The 11,534-nt window shown below is 30.6% G+C and overlaps 1 protein-coding gene across 1 annotated transcript; it reads left to right on the top strand.

Moving 5' to 3' along the window:
- Window positions 1-473: 473 nt before the first annotated feature.
- On the top strand, window positions 474-10,794 carry LOC146994897 (uncharacterized). Its single transcript, XM_085824620.1, has 2 exons — window positions 474-661; window positions 778-10,794. Exon 2 carries the CDS (start codon window positions 7,442-7,444, stop codon window positions 8,558-8,560), a length of 1,119 nt encoding a protein of 372 aa, XP_085680746.1. The 5' UTR covers window positions 474-661; window positions 778-7,441; the 3' UTR covers window positions 8,561-10,794.
- The last annotated feature ends 740 nt before the right edge of the window (window positions 10,795-11,534 follow it).

The raw sequence follows: 11,534 nt of genomic DNA on the forward strand, positions 1-11,534 counted from the left end.
TTCATATACAAATGCACGAACGATATGCGCAAATGTCAGAATTTGAGAGAGGTCATGCAGTTGGGTGCAAAGAAGCCGTATTAACACATAAAAAACGAAGCAACCTAAACAGCTTACATTGAAAGAAATGTTTAATAAAGTAAATTTTGATACCCTTTAGATCATAATTGTTCTTTATTTTATAAATTATGTTTTCATATTTTTAATTTTAGAATTTCTGCATGCCATCTTACCAGATTTAAACTGATGATCTATAATTCAGAAAAATCGATAATCCGGAATCGCCGAAGTCCCGACGAGTCCGGATTAACGACTTTTGACTGTATACATAATAATTAATTGTATTAATTTATTATAATATTATTATTAAATATAGCGACCTTATATATATTAACTTTTAAATTGTTTGAAAATTGTACTTTTTTTAAAAAAATTATTATGTTAAATAAATAACATCTTTAATTTATTCTAGATGACAGTATGTCCGATTTTTCTACTGACAGACAGATTTCCGAAACCAATTCTAGTCTTGGTTTTTTAACAAGATTCTTTTGCCTCAAATTTAAATTTCTTTTCGCTCAAATTATCTCAAGCCTAACCTCAGCCTGTGTCCCTATATATCTCGAAAAACAGAACAGTATTTTGTAGAAGAGTACTTGCAGTGAGTATTCGTAATATATTAGAGAATATTTTAAGCTAGGTACTGTAACCTTTTATTTTTGTCTTATATTCTTATTACAAGTATATTCTATATATTACATTACTATATGTTTTTAGGGGGACGCCAGAAAGGTATCGTGCCCCAGGCGCCAGTTATGCTAGCTACGCCACTGGGATATGGACATGAGGTTCATGAATTTTTCATGTCATAAGATGAAATCTACTGAATTTTGTTAAACTCTAACTGAGTATGAACAACTATAGACCTGTAAACTGAAACGGTCACATGCGTGAGGTGTGTGCCACATATTTGATTTGCCCGGCCTATGTTGAAAATAAGTAGAGATGACAAAATTATTTAATCACAGGAAAGACGCTTTCACTCAACGTAAAAACAATGACAAGAGTGTTCTTTGGCTACAATGGGTTTTTGGTGGATTATGCAAAGAATCAAATGATTTTTTTTTTTGTTGTTATTCAAAATCTATTGGTGAAAACTTTAGTGTATGTCATAGAGGAAGTATTATTATGGCTATAACTTAAGAAGTTTGCTGTAGTTTGAGCTCCGTCAATTTCTCTTAAGTGTTTGTTTACATATTAGTTTTCACAAACCAAGTTTTATATCTTCTGAAAGTGCATTAGAAAGTTTTTTTTTTCTTTCTCTTTTTTTATCAAAACATCAAGATTGTGAGAACAACAACTAAAAAGACATCGATATTTCAAGATTGAAGATTTCCAAGCTGGATTTTACAATAATGTTTAGTGCTGAAGTGGCTTATCAATGATTTGGCATGTCATTTCAAAATTAAAAATTCAGAATAACATTTAGGTAATACAGTCAAAAGTCGTTAATCCGGACTCGTCGGGACTTCGGCGATTCCGGATTATCGATTTTTCCGGATTATAGATCATCAGTTTAAATCTCGTAAGATGGCACGCAGAAATTCTAAAATTAAAAATATGAAACCTTAATTTATGAAATAAAGAACAATTATAATCTAAAGAGTATCAAAATTTACAAAAAAAAAAAAAAAAAAAAAAGCTTAATATTTATTTGTTTACTTTATTAAGTATTTCTTTCAATGTAAGTTGTTTTAAGTTGCTTCGTTTTATGTGATAATACTTTCTCTTTAATTCTATAAACAGACACAATTTCTTGTTCAGTTACAAAGTTCTGCTGTTCAAGTCCCGTTAACTGTTGTGCCGAGAATACCGACTAAACTTGTCAATCGAAATTTTTTCGTTTTCACTAACCTCTGTTCCAGTCCATGCATTGAGATAGTCAAGTTTTGAAGTTTCTTTCCACTTTTACCAGCATATCAACAGGTATGTTGTCGATAGCAGCTTGAATATTTTTCTTCAGTTGAGCCAGGGTTTTTGGACGTTAGAGATTTCAGATAGCCAAACAAAAAGAAAAAGAAATCACACAGGGCTAAATCAGGTGAGCGTGCTGTCCACTGACAATCGCTCTGTAAGGAGATAAGGTGTCCAAGGAAATGTTTTTCAAAAAACCATTGTCCAATGATGCCCATTCTGGACAATGCACACCAAACAGTCACATGTTCTGTATGGAAGGGTTGCTCACGAAATTCTCGGGGATTCGTACCACTCCATTATCGCATGTTTTACTTAATGCATGCAGCAACAGGAAAGATGAAAATGAGCCTCATCGCTAAAGAACACAAGGGCATCATAACGCGTATTGTCAACAATGGCTTTCCATGCATTTTTTCGTGAAAGAAATTCGCATGGATTAAGTTTTTGCACCACTGCCAATTTATATGGATGAAAATGCAGTACGCTGAAAAGTACGATTCCACAGGGAACGAGCGCTCCTCTCTTGTCCACTGCATGATTGGTACTAAACCTACATGATATAAAACGTTAGATACTGCTCTTTTCAATGAGCGCCACCCCTTCCTTCTTGGAATAAATGTTGCTAGATGGCGAGGGTTTCAAATAAGGACGTTTCTCTGCCACACCCTGTACTAAAATAATTTTATAATAGTTCTGCAGAGGAAATTTTTGTCTATTCAGGTATATAGGTTTCAAATTGAAATATTTAAAATTGATAAAGTTATTAATATTTTAGTAACTTTTTATATTGTATTTTTTTAATATTTCAAATTCCATAGAAATATATTTTTATTTCTGATGAGGATACTTAAATTTTAATTATTTGCAGATGCAGAATATTTAAGCTTAATTTTATTTTTGATAGAACAATATCTTTATTTTTCAATTATATATATAGTAACATACAACTAACTTAACATAATATTACGGCTAAGAAATTAACAAGATTTTATTTTATGGTCAACAATGTAACTGATAAAGTATCAAATTTGCTTGAAATAATTGATTGAATATTTCCATTTATTAAATACTGATAAATCTTAATTTGCAACAATACCAGTTCTTGAACACCTTATAATTCCCCCCCCCTTAATAGATATTCTTACAGCACCAACTCCAAATTATTTTATTTTAATTTTAGAATCGATAATCACTAAACACATTAATTATACTATATATATCTCGGAAGTTGCCTCTCAATGCCAAAATCTCATCTAGATCTTTCAAGAATATCCTCACTAGTTTTTTCTGATGTTACTTCATATTTAACCCTGGAACCAAGAGTAGAAAACGAATGCTTATATCTAACAACAAACTCTGGTCCACCTCTTTGCTCGAAATGAAAGAATGACCAAAGATGGATAACCAAAGTAGACCAGATGCAACAAATTTTAGAATACAATAACTGTTGCTATTTCTTCAAAAGTGTTAATAGTAGGAAAAAAAAAGTACCTCCCAAAAGACCTGTACAAAGAAATTAAAAGCATAATTGACTTTCTCAAAGATTAAGCATTAAAAGGAATATCTTAATAACGTAAACAATGAACATCCTCACGAAGAACATATGTCATTATTACCACAACCCTCAAGATTATGTTGAACAATTAGATTTTTCTTCCTCAACAGCTCAACAACACATCCTCAACAGCTAAAAAATATTGCAAGAGCACCAACACTTTAACAATAATCTAGAATTCTTTCCAGCAATTGCATCTGTGCAAGGCCAAATCCCACCATCACATTATCATTCGATTGCTGTAATATGGCCACCTCTCCCATAAATGTTCCAAACAGACAAACACGGCTTCCTTCCTTAATAAGACTTCTGAAGAATAACATGAATAACAGCTTCCTTCCTTAACAAGCCTTTTGAAGAATAACATGAATAATCTCCAACTACAAGAAAATCTTGAAAAATTTCACCTAATCTCCAAGATCGAAGTTAATATAAACAAAATTACGCACCTGAAGAAAGTATAGTAAATTTCTTGTGAAAATAAAGAAGATATTCACAAAATTAACACAGCTCTTAGAAAAAAATGATAATCTGAACCAAATCATCAACCTTAAAATTCAAACTAACAGAACTTCTAAATGGACCATCAATAACATAAAAAGAGATACAACACCAGAGGAACTACTGGAAATAATCTCAAAGAACCTTCAAAATACCAAAATCAAGCCTTCATTCAAACTAAATGATTTAAGAAATAATGCTATTAAATGGACAGCTGAATGCACTCCAAATGCATACAATAAAATTATGAACAAAGGAATATTCTAATTCATAAAAATTGTAATATTTAAAATATTTTAAAAGATAATTTAAATTTATCTGTTCAAAATTTGGTTATTAGAACAACTTTTTTTAATCAGGATAAAGATTCTAAACACGTGGCCCTCAACATTCCTCTTTTGCGTCACTATATTGTCCATAAATTCTAAAAACATTCCCTCAGTCACTAGATTAAAGCCCAGTACAACACATTTGGAGAGAATCAGAAGTTAGAGTAGGACGACACACAAAAACGAAAAACGAACCTAAAAGCAGAAATGATGGAAGAATGGAGGAGCAATGATGTAGAAATTTTTAGAAAAACAACTGTTGAGCTCTATACCCAGACTTTTGAAAGTTATCATAAATGCCTAAAGATATCCTACAAAATACTAACAGAAGTATAACAATATTTAGTAATATGTGCAGATTTCTTTAAAGTGTATGAATACTTTTGTGAGGCAACTTTTCTGTTATTTCTTTGTTATTGATTCCGCCCCCAAAAAAACTTGAACTACGTTCATAAAATAACTAATGTATTTTTAAGAGAAATTTATACTAGATATTATTAATGCCTATTCTCAAATATTATTTTTATTAAATGGTAAATCACTGAATCTCACTGAATTTCATTAAGTGTACGAACACTTTTGGGAGCCGCTGTATGTGAGATGAATTATGAGATGGTGATTTTTAAATATTTTACTGTTAATCAAATATACTTAGTGGACTCCAAACATGGGTGTCATAGTTTTAAGCACGATTGTAAATTATTTAATTGTTATTAGACAAACTATCTATTGAGAAATGGCTACAGTTAATTGCTGGATGTCGTTCTATATAATTTTTAAAAAAGATATTGAGATGATGTACGCTTGAAATGTTTAATGGTACAATGCAGTAAGTACATTTGTTATGTTATGTACGTTTACGAATACGTTACATGTAGGTTATTAAGATTTATCTTTAAATAAATGTTTGTCTTTTACAACCATTTTACGAGTGATTAATTTAACTACAAAAGGAAGTTAACATAAATCAGAAGTGGGATTATTCTGAAACCTAAGCCTAAAGCTACAAGAATTTGCTACACGTAAATAAATTGAAAAGAATTTGAATTTCAAGGTATGTGCATTGATTGATGTAACATACTTATTATAGAATTTAATTTTGTTATTTTTTTATCATTTTGGAACGAGAGTTCATTTTTTTTCATTTCTTTAAATTTTGAAATATATTTAGAACATCAAGCAAACTTATAAAATACCAATAACTGTGTTCTACTAAGTTGTCTAACTGGAAGTTAATAATAATAGCATATATATATATAATTTGCATTTTAATGAGTACGAAAATGTCTATTTTTGGTAAGGCAAAGAAATGCGATTTAAGAATATTAGCTGAAGAATTGGGAGATGATATAAATGAGAGTCATAAAATGAGCGATTTGAAAAAGATTATTTTGGCTAGCAAAGAGTACAATGAAGAATGCACCAAAGAATGGTTAGACATTATAATAAATGAAAGAAAAGAAAAAGAAACTGAAGAACATAAGCGTAAAGAAGAAATTGAAGAACGTAAGCATAAAGAACAAATTGAAGAACGTAAGCGTAAAGAAGAAATTGAAGAACGTAAGCGAAGAGAGGAAATTGAAGAACGAAAACGTCAAGATGATGAACGTAGGCACAGAGAAAAATATGAGGAACGAAAACGACAGTATGAAATGGAATTTGAACTGCAAAAACTACATATTGAAGCAGAAAGTAGATCTAAAAATTCTGGCACCAATGAAAATGCTAGTGGTATACACATGAATCCAAAGTTAGAGCTTCATTGTTTGATGCAAAAATTTAAACCTGACGAGAATGATATCAGTTTATATTTAATCATGTTTGAACGTTTGGCTAAACAAGTTGAAATACCAGAAAATACATGGGTTACTCATTTGTTTGGCTTATTGCCGTATGATATTGCTCAGTTAATCGCCAGAGAAACCGATGAGATTGCAAACGATTATAAAGAAGTTAAAAGGATCTTATTAAAACGGTACAAGATGACACCTGAAAAATTTCGCCAAAACTTTTTTACGCACAATAAGAGTGTAGGAAACACATGGAAGAATTTTGTGTATGAGTTAAGAAATTTTTTTTAATGAATGGATAAGCGGAATTAAAGTAGATACTTTTGAGAAACTTAGCGACCTTATTGTAGCGGATCAGATAAAGCGTAAAGTGTCTCCAGAAGCAAAAGATCATTTTATTGACATCTGGTCTGAGTTGATTTCACCAACTGATTTAGTTGAAAAACTAGATGATTATGATACCTTGAAGTCAACTTTCAACGATAAACAACCGCGTAAAGAAAGGTCTGACGACAAACAAAATTCATTTAAAGATGGTCCAGTCGCTACAATCAACGAAAAGAAAAAACTCTACGGTATCACACATAATGAAAAAGGTGAACCAAAATGCTTCAGCTGTAATATTTTGGACACTCTCTCAAGGGACTTTCCGCTGCCCAAAACAGTAGTAACATGCCAAAAATGTAACAATACAGGTCATAAAACTAAAAAATGTGTTACTAAAGCTGAAAATAATCATTTAAATGATAAAAATTATTCTGTCGAGTAAGTTGGTGAAAATTTAGAAGAGAACAATTCATATTTGAAAAAAAGCAAAACTGAATAATTCTGTAGAAGTACAGGCTTTAATTGATACGGGGAATTCTTGTTGTCTCTTAAGGACTTCAGTTGCTCAGAAACTTAAAGTGAAACCAGAACCTGCTATGAATGAATTGCACGGTTTTGGAAATCAAAGGGTGCCTGCAGTGACCTCTATAGCAATGATTAAAGCCGATATTGAAGTTGATAATGTAAAAGGCCAAGGCATAAATATATACCTTGTACCTGATAATGCACAGCCAGTTGATCTAATCATCAGACGGACATGGCTTGATCTTCCTCACATCGCTTATGTCAGAATAGGAAAAAGATTTCACTTCGGGTATAAGGAAGATGAACTATTTAGTAAAATCCAAATTGGTGAAAAAATAAATCGAGTCTGCCTTAAAGCTTTTGAGGCAAATTAATTAGAGAAAAATACAATCAGTCTTGTCAGTTCTCAAACAGATTCTGTAGATAATGGATTAATTATGATAGAAAATCTTTCCGAAGGTATCGGCTGTTTATTAGAAATTAAAAATGGCGAAACTTGTATACCAGTGATTAACGATGGTGACAGAAGTGTTAAGCTCCAAAAAGATCAATGCGTTGGGAGAGCAGAAGAAGTTGAACTATGTTTAAATACTGAAATTTCTGAATTAAGCTCGAACTTAGCAAAAACGGAAAATATTAACAACATAAAAGTTCCTATAAGTTTAAGCCAAGTTAAAATTGGCTCGGATCTCGACGCTAATCATCAGCAAGAGTTATTGCGTCTTTCAAATGAATACAGAGATAGCTTTGCACTAAATATTTCAGAACTCAGGTGCACTGAGTTCATAAAAATGGACACTACAGAAGATATATTCGTTCTCCAAACTGCAGTGAAGAAAAGCAATACAAAAAGTGCCGTTCGAAGTGTGAGATATGGTGAATTAGGTGCATTTGAAGTTGTTCGAGAAAAGGGAAATGAAGCTGCAAATAGAAATCGACACTGCCAACTGTTTTCTAAACACCATTTCATGCCAATGCAAAGACAAAATGACGAAAGTGATGGTAGTCAGAGCCAAGAGAATGTAGATGATAAGCAGCAACTACAACCTCAAAGGCCCGTACGAAGGCAATTACGTCATCCTTACTTCAGGCAATATTGTAGTTATCTATCCACAGGACTTCCACGAAACGTTGGACGTGATGGAAGTGAAGATGAACAAAATGAAAGAAAAAAAAAAAAAAAAACGAAGAAAGAGTTTCAGGAGGTGGAAGAGACAATCACTGGAATCCTAGACGATTTTATCAAAGGTGCTTTAATAGCAAAACCCACTATCATAGGAATGACACTGAATGCAGTCAAAGTAGAATGGAAGGAGAAGGAACTAGTAAAGATACTGAAGCAAATGACGAAGAACAGCAGCCACGCGGTCAAGGATCTAGATCTTGTCCACTTTACAGATCAAAAATGGGTTGCTGATTCACGTGCTAAAAACAGATCTTTGGAGGTTATCATTTCCAGAAATACAGACGTTGACGATAATGACGCAGACGATGATGAACTTAAAAGATCCATGCGAACAGTGCACAAACCATTGCGCTATAGAGACTTTGTATAAGACTTATAGAATTTTTTTTTAAATTATATTTCTTTTTATTTTTTTCCTACCTATTATTATATTTTGTTGTTTATTTGTTGCTTTAATGTATGACAAGATTTGGTTCAATTGAGGACAATTGAAAAGTCAGGATGGTCGAATTTAAGCACAATTGTAAATTATTTAATTGTTATTAGACAAAATATCTATTGAAAAATGGCAACAGCTAATTGCTGGATGTTGTTCGATATAATTTTAAAAAAAGATATTGAGATGATGTACGCTTGAAATGTTTAATGGTACGATGCAATAAGTACGTTGTTATGTTATGTACGTTTACGAATACGTTACATGTAGGTTATTAAGATTTATCTTTAAATGTTTGTCTATTACAACCATTTTACGAGTGATTAATTTAACTACAAAAGGAAGTTAACATAGTGCACCTGTTAAACAGAGCTAAATAAATCCCATCATGGCCCTTCCATTATCTTTGTTTATATGGAGACATTTACAGAAACAAAAAATTCTCTGCAGTGTTAGAAGATATGAAATATTTGGTGCCTAATGTTTAATTTCAATAATGTTTGGCAATTTCACTTTTTTATGGATTGTAATAAAAATGTAATATATGAAACTAAACAATTTTTTCTACTATTATACTTCATTATTTGTGTTAAAATTACCATAACTATTTTTGGTGTAATTGCTAACAATTGTTTGGTGATTTTTTATAGTCTTGATAATGGAACTGTACCCAAAATATTACAAACAAGGCCAACTCTAAGCACATACATCATAGACAGCCACACATCTCGATTTTGGCAGGACAGTCCCGCTTTTTGGAGGACTGTCCCACGTCCCACCGATTTTTAAAAATATCCCACTTTTTTTTTTTAAACATCTGCATTCCTTATTTTAAATGTACTGTAAAGATACATTACCTATTATTTATTAGTTATTATAGTAAATATATAAAAATAAAAATACATTAATAAAAAACACATAAAATGCATGCAGAGTAAACTAAATTAAGCGATGTAACAAGTTAGATTTACTCAGTGGTGTTCGATCATTGTCGTTACATCTCATCAAGGAATATGATCAAAACATTGTACGACAAAAAATTTGCATGTGCAAGGACAAAAACTGAAGCAATTATTTGTAATGTTTTTCACTGTATTCGTTTTCACAATTTCAGAAAAAATTAGATAACATTTATATCCATATGTTATGATGCTTCCAACCACAAAGGTTTAAAATTATTTCCCACAATTGTTAAGACTTTTTGATCCAGAAACAGGGATCAAAAGTAGAATATTAGATTTTGATTCATTGCCAGGTGAAACTTCACAAATAATTTTTGATTCAATTAGTACTATTTTAAAAAAGAATAATTTAAACAATAAAATTATTGCCTATTGTGAGGATAACACTAATGCAAATGTTGGTGGAAAAACTAGAAGAGGCATCAATAATGTTTTTACGAAGCTTAACGAACATTTGAATCAATAAATTATTGGGGTAGATTGTGCAACACACATTCTACACAGTACTATTCAATACTTCCAATGGATCTTGAAAATATTATCGCAAAAATCTATTCATACTTTTATGTATATATTGTGCATGTTGAAAGTTTGAAGTATTTTTGTGAAAGCACAGAAATCTAATATAAAAGAATTGGATAGCATTAAAATCTTTTTAATATAATAGTAACTATTTTCTAAAAAAAAAAATATTTGCAAAAATGATCATTTTGATGAGGTGTCATTGGTAAAAAGATATGTTACTGAAGAAAAAAATAAATGTTGGTTGTCTGCAAATGTGGACACAGACAAAAAAAATGGACGGAATTATTCCTTCATTTTAAACAAAATAATATTCCTTATGAAAATATTTTGAAAAATTATAGAACACGCACTCTCCCTTCCAGGTACAAATGTAGCAACAGAAAGTGTTTTTTCTAGTATCGATAAAATATGGCCAATTGAAAAAATGCAGTTGAACATTAAAACATTAAAATCTGTATTAAGGGTAAAATATAATTTGACCAACTCGTGAGAAATTTCACGACATTTTAATAAATGATTTGAATCTATTGCAAAGTATTCACTTGAATAAAAATATGATTGTGAAAGGAAATCGTAATTTTTTTAATAAAATTTTAAATTAATTAAAAAAACATAATATTCAAATTATAACAATTCCTTGAGTAAGTAACTGTTATACCTAAAAACAATTACTCGTGTTCTTAAGAGATGAGTAACTGTTATATATTTTTACAAATATTTTTATAGTTACCAATAGTTAATAATAAATATGCTGTTGCATATTTATAGACAAGAATATGAATGCATACAATAAAATATATTTTTTTGAATTATTGGTCTGCTTTCATAACTAAATTACAATTCTCATTTCATTCCATTTATCTTGCTTTGTCTCAATGAAAATTGAGATTTTATGTCAACAATAATTACACTTTTTATGGTAAAATTTTGACAAGACTTGATTAATCAAGAGTTGAGACCGTATATGATTAACTATAAACTGAAAAAGAAATATAAATTCATTAACAATTATAAAAATAAATTAGTTAACAAATCCTACATTTAAATATATGCAATTATATAGATAAAAAGAATTTTTTTTAAATGCTTTGGGGCCCACCAAATTAATTTTCTAATCCACGGTCTAGAAACCATAGATCTAAAACACTGGAAAAGTCAAAAATGAGATAACGCCATTTTAATCCATTTCAAGTTTCTAACTTTTTTTAAGACTTTATAAAGTTCTTGATGATTTTCCTCACCTAAATCCATAATAAAACTCTGACAAACCTGAAAACTAACAAACTTAACAAAAGCTAATACATAAAACCTCACTGTAAAAAATTTGTAGGAATTTTCAAAAATGATGCTAAGAATAAGCATGATGTTGAAGTCCACGAGTAATTGTTATTACGTTCACAGAGTTCAATATACATTGAAAG

This window comes from Stegodyphus dumicola, chromosome 10 (assembly GCF_044657685.1).
Source record: "Stegodyphus dumicola isolate Sdum_Otavi_A_Nest chromosome 10, ASM4465768v1".
Lineage (NCBI taxonomy): Eukaryota > Metazoa > Arthropoda > Arachnida > Araneae > Eresidae > Stegodyphus > Stegodyphus dumicola.

Excerpts from the sequence above, each read along its gene's own strand:
- LOC146994897 (XM_085824620.1), top strand. The coding sequence starts at position 7,442 with ATGATAGAAAATCTTTCCGAAGGTATCGGCTGTTTATTAGAAATTAAA.